Below are 22,807 nucleotides of genomic sequence, written 5' to 3' on the forward strand. Positions count from 1 at the left end.
ATGACTAGTTTTCTGCATCAACAAATGACTAGTTTTCTGCATCAACAAAACAATTGACTAGTTTTCTGCTGTTTTTGATTTGGTCAGGCAGAAGGAGCTTTGTATAATGTCACAAAAGCAGCATCTGCACAAGTACCAACTCTATCTTCATTACCAGGTGAGATGCTTTACAGCAACTTCGGCCTGATGTTTTGGTTGAAGAAGAGGAGGAGCACTAGCCCAGGGTAGCAGATAAGCAACTGGAATCACTGGGTAATGCCACTGGGTAAAAACTTCCTACAGTGATTTTACCTTTCCCTATTGTGTAATACCCAAACGTTATTTTTACCACAAGCCCAGTTTTAATGCGCATCAGCACATATTGCCCCTTATTGCCCTAGCTATTTTACTTATTTTCACTCAGCATTTTTATTGTGCTGGAGAGAACCTCAGAGACCAATAAGCCCATCTTTGCACACAACTGGAAATCTGCGTGGCACCTGTTTGTAGTATCAGTTTTATAGCAGAGAGCCAAATTCTACATTCTATAGGGTCCCCATGCCATAATGTTACTGCTTTCACAATCATTAGGACCATGACTGTACATAATATCTGACAAGTTTATATTTATCATAAGAAACTGTTTTCACATATCTGCATTACTATGATAGTAAGTGGGAGGTTCTGCCACACAAAAGCTGTTGCCTGTTTATTAATAAATCCCTTTAAGCTCATTCCCTCAGAACCTGTCGACACTTTGAAGAAGCGGAGACAAAAAATAGCAGTTTGGATGTCTTTGATGCACTGGAAGGATTTGATCTTGCCTCAGTCTCTAACTCGATCTATAGTCATTCAGCACAAGGACCCTTAAATAAGAGATTCCATTCTGTAACCCCTATTTGCAATTAAGTCCCATGTTTGCTGTACTATATGTACTGTAAATTGATGCTTGCTATTTAGAAAAAAAAAAAAAAAAAGGAATAATGATGAGGATAGAAGCCCTTCATGTTAAGGGCACCTATAATTGAGCATTTCACCAGGAATGGCTTTTTAAAGCATTCCACCACTAGGGAATGCATGAGTTGAGCCTATTTTTCCCAATCGAGGCTCATACAACTTGGAACATTCACTGGAACACAACTTGCTGCATTCCACCTGCCTTCTGAGATTCTGTGCAGGGAAGTGAGTACAGCCTTTATTGCCTTTTATGTACAGGAAAGAATGGTCTACGTTAACTCATATGTCCCATTGTGTTGGAAGGCATTAAAAAGCCACCGCAGGAAAAAATCTGAAATATCCAGCCTTAAGGGCTGCACTGATTATAAGTCATTTAAATGCAAATCAGTTTGCGCTTAGTGCCACCCTGTAGAGTACATTTACAACCGCAAGGGCAGTTTAGTTTGTGTATATTTCCCTGCAGTCATTTGCCTGTAAAAACCCAATCATCAAAGGTACTTTCTTTAAAATACGCTCCGGACTGGGATTCAAAATAGACCCTGGCATTTCCATTAAACAGAGGCCCAAACAGCTCCTGCCACCCCACTAATAGTGACTGTCCCCCCCAATATTCTGAGGAGACTGGTGCATGACAACTTATGCCCGGCCAGTAGGAGAGCAGCTGGGGTGGGTGGATTTCTGGGACAAAAAACGCTGCACTATGGGAAAACCATGGAAATGGTGCCAAAATTGCACTAGGCTCACTGCACTTGCGGACGTTATTGAGCCTGTGTATTTTGCATTTATTATAAGTAAGTGTCACTTATTTCTCAAATGATCTGCCAAATCTTTGGACTCTATGTGAAGTCAGATTTAACCATGAACCTAGTTCTGTATTTGCTTGCTGAAGAGACTCTGTAGCAGGAGTAAACTATAATATTAAAGAAGCTAAACAGACTCTCAAAGGAGCACTTCCCAAACTTGCTATTGCTATTTTCTGCTGCGTATAGCTAATTATACACTGTATCTCCATGCTAGGAAGAGAGAAAGAAACGCACTGATTCTCATTTCGTATTCTGCAGAAGTTTAATCCACTTCGGTCCATTTGTGCACGAAACAGAGGTTATAAAGAAATATACAATCTGACAGCAGATAAGAGCCAATTAGCCACCTAATCTTCTCTTTCTCCTTATCTTCCTAATGTGCTCAGACTGCTTTCTTTATTCAGAATTATACAGTAGTTAGCAGAGTTCACTCCTACAGCTTCCATAGTTGTCAGCACTTGGCAGTGATTTCCAGGGACATCCCGATGCTGAGACTTGCCATAAAGAAGAACACAGTGTTCCCTGCCTGGTATATATTGTATGATTATAGCAGTTCTTTTACACCTTCTAACACCCCAAAGATTATGTGGACACTGGGAATCGCTATATGGACATTGAAATACTTCAACACCTACATAAAACCATTGGAACAAGTCAGAAGGGAGGCAGTTGAAAACTGTATATCTCTAATGGAAATCTGTCCTTAGTGTTAACTACCCATTCTGAGATGCAACAACATCACAATTTTGCCTTACATGAATAATATTTGCTTTAGGAGAACAGGGATGGATATCTCTTATCCTGCACCAGAGCCTGGCCAATTAATATTGGTGCAAAAGGCACTACTTGCGGCCAACCTGCCTTAACACTATAACCCTCCGCCCTACTCAGTTTACTCGTTTACTCAACCTTATTCACCTTCTTTGGCCTTCACCCCACCTACCGCACACCCATGGTCCACACTAACCACACTGCTCACGCCTGCCCTGTCACTCTCAATTTGCAATAATTCCTGCAATTACATCCACATGGCCGACTGATCCGCTCCCCCACTAATTGCTTGCCCACCACCCTAGGCAAAGAGATGTCAAAGCACCATGACAATGGGTCCCACAGACAGTAATTTTTAGGCATGAATACATTAAATATACTGTACATTACAGGTATGGGATAACTAATCCAGAAACCTGATAGCCAGAAAATTCCAAATTAAGGAAAGCCCATCGGCCAAAGTGTATATTTTAACAAAGCAATTCTATATTTATTTATTTCCTTTTTCTCTGTTTTAATAAAATAGTACCTTGTAATAGATAATATCTAAGCTGCATGAAGTCATATTGGTGTCGAAAGAATCCTATTGGTTTTATTTAATAATTAAAAATATTTTAGCAGATGTGAGGTATTCTCATCCAAATTACAGACACACCCCTTATCCAGGTTCTAAGAATTCTGTATAATAGATCCTATGCCTGTACTTATAAGCCAATCAAGGTACAGTGCAGTGACGGACTAAGTATTGATGGGAGCGTCACTGTTGGGAGGAACCAACTTGATATACTTTGTTACCAGCAATGACTTAATGAACATCCAGGGAAGTGTAATTCAGTGTAAATAATGATTCTGTGTATGTAAATAATTGTGTACCACACGCTGGGCTTACTGATGTGCCTCCCTGCTGCTCTGATTAGTGCTGCCCTGGCAGCAAGCTCACAGGCTACATCATTAATATTTCAAAGTTCTAAAGCAGAGTCCTCATCCCCAAGCTCAGCAGAAATGATGGTCTGACCTACTTTATGGCAAGTTTCCTTAATACTCCAAATCTAGAGCATTCTTTCATTCCACCACTTGGATGAAAGCATTGGAATCACACTGAATAAGTTTTTAGATTGGTTTGTTGTTATTTGGCAGACAGTTCATTTTTGTACCAAGTAACAAGCAATTGGTTCCCATGTTTATGGCAAACAGTGGTTTCACATGGCTCAGTCTGTTCCAGGATGGTCTAGCATTCTCTATGCTAGGAAACCCTAATCCTGAAACCCAAATCTGCTTAACCCTTGCATTAACCAGCAGGTCCTGAAGTTACTAAGTTACCCATTTATCATGTAATATCATACAATGTTTGTAACTTTTTATGTCAATAAGGCTAGCACTGTGTATTGGATGCCTGTGTGAGCATATACACATTATCTACCCACTAGGTTATTATGGGAACAGGAAATTCTTTCTCTATGTCTGCATTTTGAGGAAATAAGCTCTTGCATGTGCCATAACCACAGAGATTGTCATTGACCATAGAGATGAAAAATGTTACAAACTGTCTTATATATGTTTTATATAAGAGGGAGAGTTGGGTTTTTGGAGGAGTTGCATTATGGGACAAAGACAAAAACAACATTTGTAGAAGCTAGGGTTATGCCTTTTATTTCTTAATCACTACTTGATATTTCCATTAGACAAACACATTTATAAAAAGTGAAGACCAGCATTCAGGCTCAGCCTATAGGCCAGTTAGGAACTGATTTGAAGAAAATGTCTTTTTGATCTTTTAGAAACATTTGGAAGCTCAGTTAGGGTTGGATTTGGGGTGAAAAGTTGGACCTACCATGGGGGCTTAACCTAAAAACATCCAACGACCACAGAGAAGGAAAGGAGAAGGAAAGTTAAAATCCCTGGGGGCTGACAAATGTTAGGCACCCCCCAGTGATTAAGATTGTTTACCTGATCAGGGATGCTGCTGCCATGAGGCGAGTTGAGACACTCCCCTCAGGCAGCAGCTCCCGGAAAGTTACCTGGGGTGGCAAAAAGCTGCTCCTGGTAACTTAAAGAGGTGAAATTCTAATTTTTAGCAAATCGGCCTACCCTCTCCCCCCTTTCTGTTAACGTACTGCTTTTAACTCTACTACGCATGTGCAGCTGGGGCCGAGAGAGAAGACTGAGGTGGATCGCTTACCTGCATGTACCCCCTGAGATTTTTAGCTAACAGGAGCACCAGCCCAGGGTATCAGGTAAGTGAATACACTCACTGGGGGGGTGCCTAACATTTTGGTCCAACTTTTGGTCATAACAAGGTAACAGATGTAGGAAAATATTGGTGTAGCAGCCATTGAGCTATAGTTTCCAACCCAAATCCCACCCTAATTGAGCTTCAATCAAGTCCCTAAAGGCTTGCATGGTTTCATCCAAACCAGGAACAGTTTAATCTCCCAATAAATGTACTTGCTCGCACTGAGAAGTAGCTTACTTTGGTGCTGGCTGAGATTTCTTTGCTGGCATAAAAACAAAGACCATCCTGCCTCAGAGGTCTGTCAAGGGAGATATTATCAGAAATGCTCATTTGAATATTTTATAGCAGCTGGTAAGTGCAATGCTTGCTTCCCTTGTGAGCGCCTCGCTTTCATTCATGACAGCCACTTGCAAGTTTTGATAGTTTCCATAGCATCAATCACTTCTGTAATTAATGCTCACTCAAGGGGGTCAGAGACCCATTAATTGGAGAAAGCTGCTCGGATGTTGATGTACAACACAAATATCAGAGAAAATGTTTACAATAAATAGCCCTCAGCAGAGATCACAGAATAACAGTATGGAAATCTTTGGTTCGGGAAAAAAAGTAAAACTGTATCAAAGCTATCAAACAGCACTAGACAGATAATGTGAGTGTTTCTGGACAGTGGCAAGAAACGCACAGAAACTCTACATGAGGAAAGGCCTTATTAGAATCAAACACAGCAACACTAACCACTGAGCCACCAATATTTTATGAGCTACTTTTGGATCCTCCTTTCCCTGCATGAAGTCCTTTTTGAACATGTAAGTTGTGATTTCTTTTTCAGATTTGTACTTATCTGTAGAAGACTTCATGCTCAATATGATTTGAAACCAATCCCAATTCCAACTGCAGGAACATTGTTCCAAAGGACCAAGACTAGTGCAAGGTTATCAGAGCTTAGACTGACAGACTGAAATCCTACACTAGGGCCTGAATAATAACATTCTCTCATTTCATTCACTCTGAAAGAAATATTTATGCCCAATTATACAGTATATATTTATAAATACATTATAAGAAGCCTAATCCATGGGTAATGTTATTGAAAAAATGTTTAACTGATGGGCCTAATCCCTGTTTTTGAGCCATATTGTAGTCCCCATAAGCAAGTGTTATCTAAGACATGACTAGGGTAATACACAGGAATGAGATTGGAAACAGAGCCAACCTAGGCCTGGTTTGCAAAGTTTGTACATTTGTCTTGGCTTCATTAGAAAAAAATAATAAAATACAACACAAACAATGTTCTTTAGTTCCCTTTTAACCACTGCTATTATATTAGGGTCAGCTATCAGCCACTGAAGCAGATATAGCATTAACTATGAGCAGTCCATTAATAGCATAGCTGTCAGTCACGCACAAAGTGGCTATTTCAGGGCAGGCAAGGGTGAATTAAGGGAACAAACTTTCTCACTTTTAATTACACAGGATTTAGAAATTGCACCCTTTAAGAATGATGTGGATGGCATAGGGCATTGAGAAAGAAATCCAGTAATACAGTGTTTGTATATACAATTATATGTTGTCAACTTTACCCCCATGAAAGAAACCATACTACTGTTCTTCTCAATCCATTCCTATCAACAGATGCAGATTTATGTTAAGTAAAGGTCTTAATTCCCAACAGCTCCATTCTCTTTTTTTGGGAAAAGCAGTACAAACAAGGCAAGAGATTAGCTGGTGTATTATTATGGGGCTAATTTTCCTTTATGATAACTTACAAACATACAAATTACATACAAATGCAGGAAGTACAGATGGTCTTAATGGATGGATTAGTGAATTTGTTGTTCTTTGCATCATTGTTTATTATGCTGTTCACATCCTTTTGCACCGATTGAGCAGGTGGCCTTGCATAGCTTGGAAAATTGCTGTTTTTGAGATTTCTTTAAAATTTTCTTAATGTGCCTAGCATTTTATCCCATAGCCCAGTGATCCCCAACCTTTTTTTACACCACGGACTGGTTTCAAGCAAGACAATTTTTCCAAGGATGGGGGTTCAACTAGCGCATAGTATATAAGTTAATTATTACTTATATAATGTAAATGTCATTATTACATTTTATATTATGCACTTTATTTTTATTGTTATCGATATTATTACATTATAAAATATAATACAGCTCACCATAATACAAAATCAATGGGAGACCAGGTGGCCTGATTCAGCACAACCCACGGCCTGGTGGTTGGGGACCCCTGCTATAGCCCAACTATGCTGTTTGTCAGGTAGTGCACTGCAAATTACTGTCTCAAGCTGGAATCAGCCTTTAGAGGGCAGAGCAGCTGAAATCTGTCAGCAGATTTTTTCATTCGGGTTTGGAAGCCCCTATGTTTTTCTATAACCATAATTGATCAATATCCTGCCCCTTTCAGAAAGGATAATAAACTGAGATATACTTAAAGCCACAACATATATCATTTATTTCTCTTAGAGTGGGGAAGGCATTTTTTGTTACCTTTAATCCACAGAACATATGCCTTAGCAGTGGTATAAACACACTGTAAAACAGCCCTTTAATCCTTAGCCTGGCTAGCGAAGTACATCACTGCCATTAAGCACTTTTATGCTCCAGTCTTGTGTTCCTAGGTTACAGCAGCGGAACTATATTTGGAAATAATGATGCTGATGACCGAATTGTTGCTCCTGATTGTCCACAGTCCAGAAAACCTTAGTAAAACCCTTAATGGAATGAGTCATGGCTCCTAGACAGCGCAATGATGTCATTTACTGAAAAGCACATGGCTGCCGTCCAAGGGGGCCCGTGTGGTGCGCTGCACATCAGCTCCACAGTATTCTATTACTTACACAACATTCCAACAGCCATGGCAATGCAAACAGTGCAGATAGAATTAAATGCAGCTTTTTTAAACTAGTAAATGAGGATAAAATGGGGAAGGAAGAGGACATGGAATGAGTTAGAAAGAAAACACATGGGTTGCATTACATTAACATAAGGAAGAGAGTAGGCTGGTGTTAGGAACTGGATGAAACAATCATTGTGTCAAGGGAAATAATTATACAGTGCTTTTCTCCTGTGGTACTCAAATCCCTTTAAAGCAATCAACACAGCCATCTATGGGCACAGTATTCACCCCGATACCTCAAGGGAGCGCTGTCTGCTCCATCTGTAGATCTGATGCTGTAAACCATTGTTTTTATGTTTTTTTCTACAGTACAAAATAGTTCTTAAAGGAACAGTAACACCAAGAAATGAAAATGTATTAAAGTTATTAAAATATAATGTACTATTGCCCTGCACTGGTAAAGTTGTGTGCTTGCTTCAGGAACACTACTATAGTTTATATAAATATCTTGCTGTATAGCCATAGGGCAGCCATTCAAGCTGGAAAAAAAGGAAAAAAGGCACAGGTTACATAGCAGATAACATAAAATATCACTGTATTCTACAGAGCTTATCTCTTATCTGCTATGTAACCTTGGACTTTTTTTCCTTTTTTTCAAGTTTGAATGGCTGCCCCCATGGCTACACAGCAGCTTATTTATAGTAACTATAGAAGGGTTTATGTAGCAAATACACCAGTGTTACCAGCGCAAGACTTATTGTTCCTTTAAAGGACAAAGAAAGAAATGTTCACTGGGCTGGGGGGTGCTAGGATGTGGTAGGTACTACCCAGTAAATATCATTACTACTTAGACCACAGTTCCTGCCACGTCCTGCCATCTTTCGCGACAGCCCAGAGATCCTCTGCATTGTTCGGATAGCGTGCACATATAGTAGAGTAAAATTCGCAACTTTAAAGTTCAGGTTCAACCTTTACTCTGCTGCATATGTGCAGTGTCCGGAACACACAAAGTGGATTGCTGGGCAATAAGCAGCAGTGCCCTGCAGGAATAGCACCATGGGTGATCTAAGGTTAGTAATGATATTCACGGGGGGGGGGGGGGGGGGCTAAGAAACACTACGCTACAGATTTAGCTGAATGGGATCCAGCTCTTCCCTGGGCCTCAGTCTAATTCTACAGAACGTCTAGAACACTAGTGAGCAATAAGCATCTGGTCTCATGTTACCATACCAACTCTAATCTTACATGTTCCTTTTCTCTAACATATTGGTATTTACTTTTTGTCTGAATGGCTGCCATCCTGTCATCAAAAAGGCTCATAACGTCCAAAGAAGACCAATCACCCATTTAAGCTCTGGCTCCTCAAAGCCCCATGCAGAACACATGGGAGCGCACTATGGAAAAAAAAATCTGAACTGAAGACAAGCTGCATGAAATCATTTTTTGTTTTTAGCCTATTACAGGCCAATTAGGTGTTGATTGTAATTCCAGACTCAGCCAAACTGGGTAATATTATCAGTGATGTGAATGCTATTATAGTAGCAATAATAATAATAATAGCAGTGTTGTGTCATTCGCATTAGGTCCTGTGCATCTATGATTTATATGCCACTGCAGATGGAACAATCTCTTGCATATAAAATCAGATACGTGGGCTCACACGGGACTAGCAGGGATTTGTGCCTTTGGTTGTGCTTCAACAAAAAGAAAATTCACTACATTATAAATAAGCCAAATAGCTCTTTCTGTTGACGATTTCTGCATGAAACTAATTTAGACATACAAACTGCAACTGAGCTTGTATTTTATATCAGTTTACCCCAAGGTAGTTGGTACTGATGCCCCAAGCAAATTAAACATTGAGGGGTAATGGGTACTGGGACTTCAAACCAGACCAGGACTGACAATCTGTGGATTCTGGCAAATGCCAGAGGGGCTGCTGTAAGATGCCATAGACAGTCACTATTTATTGGGCTGGTGGGGGCTGTTCGGGCCTCTGTGTACTTGAAATGCCAGGCCCTATTTTGAATCCCAGTACTACTTGTCTGTATGGCTTCACACTTGACTGGTCCAACCATTAAAAATGCACTGGAAAGGAACTCGTACCCTCAGAATCAGGGGTCCCCAACCACCGGGCCGGGGACCAGTGCCGGGCCATGGGCTGTGATGAACTGGGCCACCTCTGGTCCCAATTACCTGTGATCCCAACTCCATGACAACAGCTTTGTGAAGCCCAGAAAGTTTTCTACTGTAAAAAGGATCAAAGTACTTAAAGCTCCATACTAAGCGTCAGGGGATGTCCGCACTTAGGTGGAAGTAAGAAGAGCAAGGGGGCTGGGCGTGTCTAGTTGCAGGAAAACAAGGTCAGGTCTCCTACTGATTTTGTATTATGATGAGCTGTATTATACCCACCACCCCTGGTCCTTGGAAAAATTGTCTTGCTTGAAACCAGTCCGTGGTACAAAAAGGGTTGGAGACCACTGCTCAGAATGACAGAGAATCTGTCTGGGGGGGGGGGGGGTGCGAAGGGGTAGAATGAGGTGGAGGGTACCAACATAGAAGCCCACCTAGTTGGCTTTTATGAAGCCCTTAAGAATCTATTGTATATAGGTACCAAGCATAACATAGGGGTTACTATGCTAATGAACACTACCATTCAAGCCTGGAAACTCGCCCTCCAACGATCCCCCAGGGCTACTACACAATGTTTCTATTAGTTTCCCTCATGGCTTAACCCACATATTCCCCATTTAAAAGAAATCCCAGATCCCCAAAAGTGGGCCGCCTATAAAATCAAGTATATTTATGGTATTATTAAAGAGGGAAAACTCTTAACCATTACTCTTCATGAAAAATTTAACCTCCCGCACATGTTTTTTTCAGTATGTACAACTATTTACAACCACGGCAGCTCAGTTTGGCAACAGTAATATAGATATAACATCTAAGCAAATTAAAATAATGATTCACCAGACAGAACTCCATAAACCCATTTCAAACTTCTATAGCCTCTTACTCATGAAACCCGACTCATTACCGAAAGCTAGGGATAGATGGGTACAAGACAATCACTCCTGATATGTGGCAGGATATCCTTGAATCGGTATTAGATTTCTTAATTAGTGCCCACGATAAGATGATACAATATCTGTTGTTACACAGAACAGGCTGCACTTGATGGACCTTAATATACAAAAACGCAGTCACTTTCTTGCAAAACTCCTCCATATGGTGTGGCAATGCCCTCTAATTCTGCACTTTTGAAAACAAGTAATTGAAGAGATAATCCAAACCCTGGCTCTCATTATCACCCTAGACTAGTTAATATTATTACTCAACCAAATAGGTAATACGGCACCCTGCACTGCAGAAAGACATCTATTACCTTTCTTATTAATACAAGCTAATTGATTAATAGCTATGAGATGGAAGTCTAGTCTACCTCCTTCCATAACTGTATAGAATTGGTTAATCAGCATACCCTACATCTCTGAACTTTTCTCTAGGTACCATCCAACCCGCTTGTTATGCTCTTCTACTGACCTGTTCCTCAACTCCTCTCTCATTCCCTCCTCACACACTCGCATTCAAGACTTTGCAAGGGCTGCCCCCCTTCTCTGGAATTCGCTCCCTCAATCTGTCAGACTCTCTGCCTTCAAAGTTCTCTAAAAACGCATTTATTTAAGGCCCCCATACACGTTGAGATCCGCTCGCTTGGCCAAACAATCGAATTATATTGGTGTCAATAGGGCAGTCGGTTCGGGGACCGCATCAACGAGCCGATGCAGTCCCTGATCCGACTGAATTTTCTAACCTGCCCGATCGATATCTGGCCAATTTTAGGCCAGATATCGGTCGGGCAGGCCCCTCGTTTCTGCCCCTACACAGGCCGATAAGCTGCCGAATCGGTCCAAGGGACTAATATCGGCAGCTACTATCAGCCCGTGTATGGGGACCTTTAGAGCAGTTTACCCTAATCTAGTCTAACATAACCTCAGTGTGCTGCTAAAAGCAATACCCTGTGCCACACCTCTTACAACTCCGGTCATGCCCATTCCCACACCTTGTGTCTCAACTCTTTCTCCTTGTAGATTGTAAGCTCTTTTGGGCAGGGCTCCCTTCACCTCCTATCGGTTATTGATTAATTTATATGTTACTCTGCATGTCCAATGTATGAAATCCACTTATTGTACAGCGCTGCGGAATATGTTGGCGCTTTATAAATAAATGTTAATAATAATAACATCCCCCTATACAAAATAACATACTATAGGAGGAGTGGCCCAGGCAAATTTTGAGAAAATTTAGACCCAAGACTGAATTTATTAGGGAGATCTCATTTTACTCTACTTCAGGGGTCTCAAACTCGCGGCCCGCGGGCCATTTGTGGCCCTCGGTACAATATTTTGTGGCCCGCACCAACGCCGAATAAATGGATCGCGATTTTTATTGAGATTCAAGGGATAATGCAAGGCACGGCGGGCGGGAGCTGCTGATTGCGGAAATGACGTTATGCCATCATAACAGTTATTATGGGAAGACATTAGCAGCTAATTGTGCACACAGAACGTCTTCCCATAATAACTGTTATGATAGCATAACGTCATTTCCGCAATCAGCAGCTCACGACTTTTTTTTGTGAAATCCCTTATGCGGCCCAGCCTCATCCTGACTTTGCCTCCTGCGGCCCCCAGGTAAATTGAGTTTGAGCCCCCTGCTCTACTTATTAGCATTACTCTCCCTCCAGCCTCTTTCTCTGTCCCCCCACAGCCAGAAACAGAAACAACACCTAATTAGCCATACCATGATCATGATTGTTTTTTATGTGTCCTACATTACACAAATGTTAGATAATGTTAAAATATCCTTTTCTTCTATAAGTTGTACTTTGGTTCCTTCTCTTCTGTTCTCTCCCTTTTTTACATATGGACTCACATACAGTAAGCACTCATTTTAACCATGCACACACACACACATCATTATTTATTATCAGTTCCAAAGGCATCCTTTACACAATTAAACAGGCAGTCATTTCCCCAATGGACATGTGCAGGGTGAGCCCCAGAGCAAGGTAGGCAGTGCTTCTCACTAATTCATGTTCTGTGCCACGCTGGGCATTTGAGCAGAAAAAACATGTGAGTATCAAAGTAACTACATCTCCAGTAATTTAACTTGCAGCTCACACATTGCATTTATTCATGATTTCCATGAATAAAATAAAACAGGAAAATGAAATTTTAGGTCTTGATAACTGAGTCAGAGCTGTCTCATTTCTATGCTTTTCTAATGTTGAGCTTCTCTGCCTTGTCTAGCTTGTCTCTGCATATATCCTTCCACTTGACTTGATATACCTCCCCTCCCTCCCACTCCCATGCTAGTTATTGGATTTCTGGTGCTTTGCCATGCTATTATATACCTGATGTGCCATCAGAGGAACTTTCTACTGCAACCAGAAGGATATTATGCATTCCACTCACAGTTACCAATTACTTCTGCACATATAAACATGTTTAGTGGGCTACAGTTAAATAAGTTCACTAATATAATGCTATAAGATGAAAGGGCCGCCTCACATTTACAGGGTGAAATTACTTTGCCTATTTAATTTAATATACTAAAATATAAAGTAACTTATCCGCCTTGAGGGGAAAATTAATGTGTTTCTCTGTATAATACTGAGAAGTCAATGTAAAGTTGGTCTAAGGTGGGCGGTTTTAGATCACAACAATGGTCATACAGTGTACAGGCCATTAAGGCTGATTTCTGGACAGTTATTGGTCAGGTATACCCATTGGGGCCCCATACATGGCAAGTAAGCTGCAAAATTAGTCTGAATGGCCCAATTAGGTAGCTTAAATCTCCCCGTGTATGGCCAACTTAACTTGCAAAATTCTGTGTTCTAATACCAGTAGCACCTGCTTCTTGTAGACAGAGTCCTGTATAGCATTGCTTTATGGCAAAGTTGTTTAGTCTGCCCCTCAAAATATACTCTGTTGTCACTAATACCATAAGAATCATTGAAAAGAATTCAATTGCCTAGATATTTGTGCAATATGGACACAAAAGTGTATGGGCTTAATGCTCCACTCTGACTCACTGACTAATCAGATATAGGTTTAAAATTAATGGCCAAACTTTTTGTGCTTTTAAAGAGCCACACAACCGCAGATAATAACTGGCAATCAACTGAACAGTATAAAGAACCTGGCCAGTTTAAGTGTTGATTTCTTTTAAAGGAGCAACACAATTCGATTCACTGCTAAAAATACACTTTGTCTATATTAATCAATGTAGAACAGCAAAATTATATCCCTACTGCTTTGTTCTTCACAGAATCTGAACCTCCTCAACTGTGAGCATGAAACAAAGGCAACAATTTGGGGAGTGGCCCTGTTTACTCTAATGAGGTAAAGTAATACAAAGTCCTAAGTTTACCCACATCCAGTAAGGGCTGTGACACACGGGGAGATTAGTCGCTGCGCGACAAATCTTCCTTGTCGCAGGCAACTAATCTCCCCTAAATTCCATCCTACCAGCTAAAATGTAAATCGGCAGTTGGATGGCATACGCGGCTGCGCGATTTGCCGAAGTCGCCGAAGTTGCATTGAGAGGAAAATTCAGCGACTTTGGAAAATCACGCCGCCGCGTATGCCATCCCACAGGCGATTTACATTCTAGCCAGTGGGATGGCATTTCGGGGAGATTAGTCGCCCACGACAAGGAAGATTTGTCGCACGGCAACTAATCTCCCCGTGTGTCACAGCCCTAACCCATAGCAATAATGTTTTACCAACATCTAGTAATCCATAACAGACAATCAGATGTTTGTTTTCAGCATAACCAGTAAATGCTACTTGATGGTTGGTTGCTAAAAGAGTAGTAAATTTAAGACCATTTATTATATAACCCCATAGTTTCTTAGTTCTCTCAGGGCAAGGCATTATGGATAAAAAAACACAGTCATCCATTTAGTATTAGTTTTTTTCAACATGCATCGGTTAATAGAGCTTCTCTAGCTGAATCCTGTATTAAAATCAAAAGCACACACAGATTTTTTTATATTTAATTTTAAAATTTCACATGGGGTTAGCCATGTTCTTCTTCATTTCCCAGGGTGCCACAGCCATGTGACCTGTGCTCTGATAAACTTCAATCACACTTTTCTGCTGCACTGCAAGTTGGAGTGATATCAAACCCCCCCCCAGCAGATATTAGAATAGCACTCAATAGTAAGAAATCCAAGTCTGGCTTGGGACTCCTCCAGTTACATGGGAGTAGGAGAAACAATAGGATATCTGAAAGCAGTTCTAATGTGTGGCGCTGGCTCTTTGTGAAAGCTCAGACTCAGATGAGATGGCTGCCAAACAAATATATTTGTTGTTTCAAGAATAACATTTTAAATGGTAGAGTAAATTATTTGCAATGCGAACAGTATAATTTAGAAATAAAAAGTACACCATAAAAATCATGACAGAATCCCTTTAAGAAATGTATGATTTTATTATATTCATAGAGTAGATAGAAGGCAATTTCAGGTGCTATTTATTTGCCCCTTTAATTAAAAAAATAATATGCCTTTTGGCATTGGTGCCCCTTTAATTGCCTGCTAAAAGATAATTGAATTTCCATTAATGAGGCTTTCTTTATATAAATACGGTATTTAGGAGGCACAGAGAAGCTAGAGGAGGCGTCGTCTGTCAGACAAACAGGCCATGCAAAGAGAAATAACAGCTTCTAGTGATTTGTCAGAACAAAGCTATTATTTTCCCTGGATTGTACAGCGACTCTTTTGTATCTAGTGAACTACATGCCACTGTTAGCAAGACAATGTCCCTCTTGCCATTGTATCTGATACCAGGCACAGCAGTACCTCTCTAGAAACAGAAATGTTTAAGCACAAATGCCAATGGAAAGAAAGCAAAAAAACACTACTTTGTCTCCCAACCCAAAGGCAGGGTGCAAAAAAACAATGGCAGATTGCACTGATTTTTTTTCTCTTTGCACTGTGTCATGCACATTTTAAGTAACCCTTATATGTCTTTTGTGAATTGTTGACAGACCTCTATATTTAAGGCTAGGTACCCACACACTGACTTCTCTTGACCGATGCCGCTCCTGACCCTTGCCTATAATTTGTATTACAACTCTGCTTGACTCCTTCTGTGCCACAACTGGACTGCCTGTTCAGGTATCTCCAGTGCTCCATTTCCTCTTCCGTACTGCACATTATGGGGTTTAATTAAGACTGCATGTTTTTAGCATATATTTAGAAAAGTTTAAACACTTAGATCCCCTCTCTCCTTGCACTGGCTGCACATACGTTCATCTGTCTCATTTCATAAAGCACAAGCTATTTATGTCCATCACTCCCATCATTCACTTGAAAATTATTTGCTTAAAATTAAGTCTATGGGAGATGACCTAACCATAATTCAAAGCTTTTTGGATAGCTGGTTTCTGGATAACAGATCCATATATATATATATATATATATATATATATACACAGGGTTGGAATGACAGCACACGCAGGATGTTTTTCAAGAAGAATCACAGAGGTTTAGATAAATAAATGTGAGGCTTTATTCAGTCCGACGTTTCAGTTCCTATCAGGGACAGATGAAAGTTCCAGATAGGAACTGAAACGTCGGACTGAATAAAGCCTCACATTTATTTATCTAAACCTCTGTGATTCTTCTTGAAAAACATCCTGCGTGTGCTGTCATTCCAACCCTGTGTATCTACGCTTTCAGCACTGGCACCCAGGTATTATCTTGCTCTTATGGTGTGCAGCTTTCCAGCAACTCGTTTCTATATATATATATATATATATATATATATATATATAGTACTTCCATATAAATGGCTGTTGAGAAAACTTCTTATTTACCAAAGATATTATGGAAACAGAATCCTCCTACAAAGTATGGTTGACCAGAAAACCTCCCTCTGATTCCCAGATGCATGAAGAAAGTTGGATGGAATTGACAAGTTGTTACAAATTTAGCGGCCATCTAGGGCTGCCTTCCTTGAGTGCTTGCATGGGCAGTTGTGGTTTGTCCCACTAACATATGTATTTGTCTCACTGACTTTTAAAGCAACTTGGCAAGTTTCTGGTGGCAAGATATCTACTTTACGTTTTTCTTTCAAAAAAATCTCAAAAATTAGTGGTCTGATTAGCCACTAATTAGCTTGATAGCATTTGTTCATGTTCAAGTTTTTTTGCCACCACTTTCTGCCATGATTTTTTTAAATGTCGGCTATAGATTCAAATAATTCATCCCCACAGTTTTCAGCTGAATTGACCCAAACACCTTTAAAGTTATGAGACCATAAAGCTCTTGACACACCAATATGGGTTCAGATTTGTTTCGAAATTTGGCTTAATAGAAGCTATTGTGTCCCTAATTGGGATTGCCAATAAAAGCAACAGCCCTAAGCTTCTCTATGATCTGCAGAATCCAGTTGGTTTAAGAACCTAGTTTGGGGCCATAGAGAACCCCAAATTCAGCCTGCATTAGTTTGTGTTTTCCTTCAGTACTGCAAAGTGAAGTTGCAAATAAGAAACGGCCGAGTGGTGTGCTGTGCTCTGCTGTGTGAAGGTTAGATAAAGATCACTTGTGTGTTACTCTGACAGCGTAATTTGACTGCTCTATAATAGAACACCTATTCTGAGTAAAAATAGGATTTTATTTTTATTTCTTTACTCATGCATTCTCCCCACCGATGCCAGGTCAGCACTACTGTTCCCTTTCCTAACCTTCAGCGTGCGCTTGTCTAATAGTATCTGCTTGACTGACTCTCTATGCCGAGGTGAACATTTTTGCCGGCACGCTTTGGTTCAGACCGCTGATTATTCTGTCAAAATAATTTTAAGACTTGAGTGCCTACTCTTCAACTTCATACATAAATGTGACTTTCAGCTTCTCTCTAAAGTCTTTTAATTCTTTATTTAATATCTGTAGTTCCAATAGGAAGCTGCATTTTGTAGTAGAAATAAATTCTTCCTTCAAATGAAAATTGCAGTTCCCACAGAAACTTGTGTGTCTATGCCAACACCAGGGCGGCCCTGTGCTACTAAAAGTATGGCCCTCCAAGCTCCCTTTAAAACATTTACAGTATTATATTTGTTTGGCCACACCTCCCTTTAGAGATGTCAGGGTTCGTTTATAAACACAAAAAGTGCAATTGCACTCCGGCACCCAAGGAATACCCACAAAGCTGTCAGGCTTTGTGTATGATGTCCCTGATATTCAGCTAAAATGTGGGTCTTGTTCCTCTCACCCACCCCTGACAATCAAGCAATTTATTCCCTTCACCTTCTGGTTCTGTAGGTCCCTGGCAGCAGCATAACTTCTCGGCCCCCTGCAAAAAAAATCTTCAGAGGGGCCTGGCACAAATAGCAAACTCACCCGGCCTCCCGCCCTGACACATCCTCCCTCTGCTCTGACACATCCCCGCCCCCCCCCCCATAAAGCCCTGCTCGCTTTCCTACCTGAGAGCCCGCGTGGAATGAAGTTCTACATGCAAAATGTAGGAAGCAGACCCTGCGATCCAGGCCCCCTTGTCCTTCAGGGTCTCCTTTCTCTATTATTATGCCACCCCAAACCAGGTAGTTATTTTTGAATTCCTGACTTGGTGGCAAGTTTTGGTTGAATAAAAACAAGATTTACTACCAAATAAAGCCTCCTGTAAGCTGATAGTGTGCATAGAGGCTGCCTAATAGCCAATCTTAGCCCTTATTTGGCATCTCCATGAACTTTTATGATGCTTGTGTTGCTCTCCAAGTCTTTTTACGTTTGACTGTGGCTGACAAGTGAAAAAGGTTGGGAACCCCTGGTCTAGAGTCAGCTAGTCAGGTGAGTACTGCTGAGGAGTGCAGGTATTGTTCCCAGCATGCTATCTCCTAGAAATCACAGACGATGAGCAGAAGTGCTACAACACAGAGCCAATTCCACTTTCCTTCCTTTGAGATGCTGCCACATCTCTGACTTCTTTATTCTTAGAATATAGCTGGGCAATTCACAGTAATGCAATTCTCTGAAACACCAGCATGAAAACTGAACACCCTTACTGGGAAAAAAGGGGAATTAAAGGGGAACTCCACCAAAAACTGATTTTTGCATAATGAAAAATATAAAAAAAAATTAATTCTGGGCAACTTTCCAAAATGTATAAAGTACACACGTTTAATGGTTTAAAAGTTGTTTGTTTAAAAGTTATTTGTTAAGCAGTAATTGTTCGTCCCTTCCTGTTTTGGGATCTGATCTGAAACAAGCCAGAAGTCAGCCTTGAATGTTTCTTCACAGGTCTGTTAATCAGCTGGTTTCTGCTACACTGTTTCTTTCAGCAGTCAGAGCCCACGATGCAGACTAATACAACTTTCAGTATGTAACAATACTGAACAGCATCAACAGCTTTCAGTATATAACAACTGTCATATTATATTTTCTTTTATTATGGAAAAAATATGTCCACTTACTTTACCTGATCCTGTGATACAGCTAAATAGTGGCACATCATAACAACAAAGAACAAATAATTTAAAGCTAAAAGAATTTTAACATGCTGACAAAACTATCTCTTACAGCTGTACAGCACACTGTATGGTGGGTGTCCCTGGATGGCTCATCAATATACATATATATGTTTAATATGTTTAACCCATCCTAATAAAAAAGGGACTCCTGTAATGTCTCTGACCCCCGTATTGTTCCTGACCTCTGTAGTGTCTCTGACTCCTGTAATGTCTCTGACTCCTTTAATGTTGCTGACCCCTGTAATGTCTCAGACTCATGTAAATCCTGACTCCTGCAATGTCTCTGACTCCCGTATTGTCCTTGACTTCTCTAATGTCTGACTCCTATAATGACTCCGGTACAGTCTCTGACTCCTGTAAAGTCCTGACTCCTGTAATGTCTCTGACTCCTGTAAAGTCCTGACTCCTGTAATGTCTCTGACTCCCGTACAGTCCCTGACTTCTCCATTGTCTCTGACTCCTGCAATGCAATGTCTCTGACTCCCGTATTGTCCTGTAATGTCTCTGACTCCTTTAATGTTGCTGACCCCTGTAATGTCTCTGACTCATGTAAATCCTGACTCCTGCAATGTCTCTGACTCATGTAAATCCTGACTCCTGCAATGTCTCTGACTCATGTAAATCCTGACTCCTGCAATGTCTCTGACTCCCGTATTGTCCTGTAATGTCTGACTCCTTTAATGTTGCTGACCCCTGTAATGTCTCTGACTCATGTAAATCCTGACTCCTGCAATGTCTCTGACTCCCGTATTGTCCTTGACTTCTCTAATGTCTGACTCCTATAATGTCTCCGGTACAGTCTCTGACTCCTGTAAAGTCCTGACTCCTGCAATGTCTCTGACTCCTGTACAGTCCCTGACTTCTCCAATGTCTCTGACTCCTGTAAAGTCTCTGACTCCTGCAATGCAATGTCTCTGACTCCCGTATTGTCCTGTAATGTCTCTGACTCCTTTAATGTTGCTGACCCCTGTAATGTCTCTGACTCATGTAAATCCTGACTCCTGCAATGTCTCTGACTCCCGTATTGTCCTTGACTTCTCTAATGTCTGACTCCTATAATGACTCCGGTACAGTCTCTGACTCCTGTAAAGTCCTGACTCCTGCAATGTCTCTGACTCCCGTACAGTCCCTGACTTCTCCAATGTCTCTGACTCCTGTAAAGTCTCTGACTCCTGCTATGTCTCTGACTCCCGTATTGTCCCTGACTTCTCTAATGTCTATTACTCCTGTAAAGTCTCGGACTCCTGCAATGTCTCTGACTCCTGCAATGTCTCTGACTCCTGCAATGTCTCTGACTCTCGTATTGTCCCTGACCTCTCTAATGTCTGACTCCTGTAACGTCTCTCACTCCTGTAATGTCTCTGACTCCCGTATTGTCCCTGACTTCTGTAATGTCTCTGACTCCTCTAAAGTCCTGACTCCTGCAATGTCTCTGACTCCCGTATTGTTCCTCATATCAAGAAATCATCCTGTAATGCAAAATTGAACTAAAATCTAACATGGAAATTTTAGACATATATATGCAAAAAAGTAGTCAATATGCCCCAACTTCCAGGTTGTGCAATGCGTAGCGGCACAAGCTGAACAGCCTGCGTGCTTTATGAAATGATAGAAATGATGACTGACAGTTATTTCATCAAAATTACAACTGAGTCTAATTAATGTAGACTGGCACGTTTGCAAATTGTTCCTTAGAATATTCCCGCCTAAGCTTACAAAATACAGGGCAATTTGCCCATAATAATAGGTTTATTCAACTGAACAGGTTTGGCTGCTGAAACATTTACTTCTCTTATTCCCAGAATCACCACAGTGCAGGGCTGTTGCCTGGATTATAAGATTAATGATGGGAAAATAATTACTGGCCAATTACAGCTAACAATGCAGATTGCTCTGATGCAACACAAGGTTAACTCTGTTTACTTGCTAGGCTAATAGAATGCCTATATCATATATGCATATTTGTCTTTAATGTAAGAGTTAAAAAGGATTTGCCTACTTATAGGGTTAACCTTACCTTATTTCACAACGTAAAAAAGGGCTGGGCAGTAATTATTCTGCAGTATTATTATTATTTCCAAGACCTCCTTGATGGTGGCTTTTCAGCATGCTTTTGTTCTCCCTGGCACCTGAGATGGCAGACCAAATGCTGCCCACCCCCTGTACCCACAATTTCCAGCTATAAAAAAAGAAATTGAGCTCCTAATGTTAAAATGTTTTGTTGCCAGAGGCGTCTCACCTTGCCTCATGGCAACTAGGCCCCAGGGCATTTTGTTTTTTTTCTGCTTTATTGCAGAAAGTGAATTCTGTTTCCACTGGAAGAGTTGCTGATGAGCTCCAAACAAAAATTGCTGGCACAAAGAAAGAAATATAGAAACCTGGTTGCATTGCAAACAATTTCATTTAATGACTTACATTACATTCCCCCATAAGTATCTAAATCTGAAGAAGAATTTTATGTACAGGCAGGATCACTGTAGCAGAAAATGAGTATATAAAGTACTGAAAGTACTGTACTGATTCTAATGAATCCTGCAAGATCCAGGTAGTGCTTATCAATGGCCATGTGGGTGTCTTGCAATGTTCAGGATATGGTAGAGATTCTGATAAGGTGCATTGCAGTGTAACAGGTTAAAATCTAGTCCCAAAGTTTGAATGAGAAAAAGAAGGTTGCTTATTGATGGCAATGCCATTGGTGGGCGCTATTACTTATAATCCTACCCCCAGGCTTCAGGTTGGAGAGCCAACAACATTTTCCCAGTATCTCACTGTTACCATCCCTGCACAAAGATGATAGTGGGGCTTGGGTGCTAAATGGCACATGTGCAGTTACCCACAGCAATTACATGTATTTGAAAAGTGCACTGGAGCAATTTTGCACCCAACTTGGTAAATAAGCCTGAAAACACAATAGGGCTCATTTATAAACTCTAGACAAATTTGCACCTAGGCAGTAACCCAGAGCAACTAATCAGTAATTAGATATTTCCAGTCAGCTGCAGGTATAACAATAAAGGCAGACTTCTGATTGGTTGCCATGGGTAACTGCCCAGGTGCGCATTTGCCCAGTGTTTATAAATGACCCCTAATGTTACTCTTTTACTCTCTTCTTCATGTAAAAACTGTTCTATGAAGCCCCTTTAAGTCTGGGGCCTCGTGCAGTTGGTCTTATTAGAAGCACTCTTAAAGACAACTCTGACTGGATTACCTCCAACCTTCAACTGTTTCACAGCTTTTTTTGGCACAAATCTAGCCAACAAATCCCAGATCAGTCTCAGTAACACAATGCGGCAAAGAAAACACTAACAGTTTCTTCATGGAAATGTTTATGATGCAGAGTATGTCTGAAGGTTGCTTTCCTACCTGCAGAATAGGGCTCCTGCTTCTCAATCAGAATGAATTCTTTCCTCTCGTACTTGGCCCTGATCCATTGCTCCCGCAGCACTCTGGAAATGAACACACACAGCACATAACTCAGCAGGCTGCCTCCCCAGCACAACTTGTGTATGTACTAAACACACCACTCATGCACTTTTATTTTATATTGTAACAGACACTGGAAATAAGCCACAGACTACTGCATTTGGAAAAACCAAATACCAAGTACACTGGCAATGTTCTTGTTACAGATGCACACACCCTTATCCAAGGAATAAAGGTTATCTTGGGCCGC

General features: G+C 40.8%; 1 protein-coding gene across 1 annotated transcript in view; it reads right to left on the minus strand.

Annotated features, from left to right (window-relative positions):
• Positions 1-22,807, minus strand: part of adap1 (ArfGAP with dual PH domains 1) — a gene marked incomplete in the record, with an annotated part of 93,312 nt that overhangs the window by 23,988 nt on the left and 46,517 nt on the right. The window contains 1 exon segment of the mRNA NM_001097289.1: positions 22,498-22,580. Within this exon segment, the coding sequence (NP_001090758.1) occupies positions 22,498-22,580 (83 nt within the window).

This window comes from Xenopus tropicalis, chromosome 9 (assembly GCF_000004195.4).
Source record: "Xenopus tropicalis strain Nigerian chromosome 9, UCB_Xtro_10.0, whole genome shotgun sequence".
Lineage (NCBI taxonomy): Eukaryota > Metazoa > Chordata > Amphibia > Anura > Pipidae > Xenopus > Xenopus tropicalis.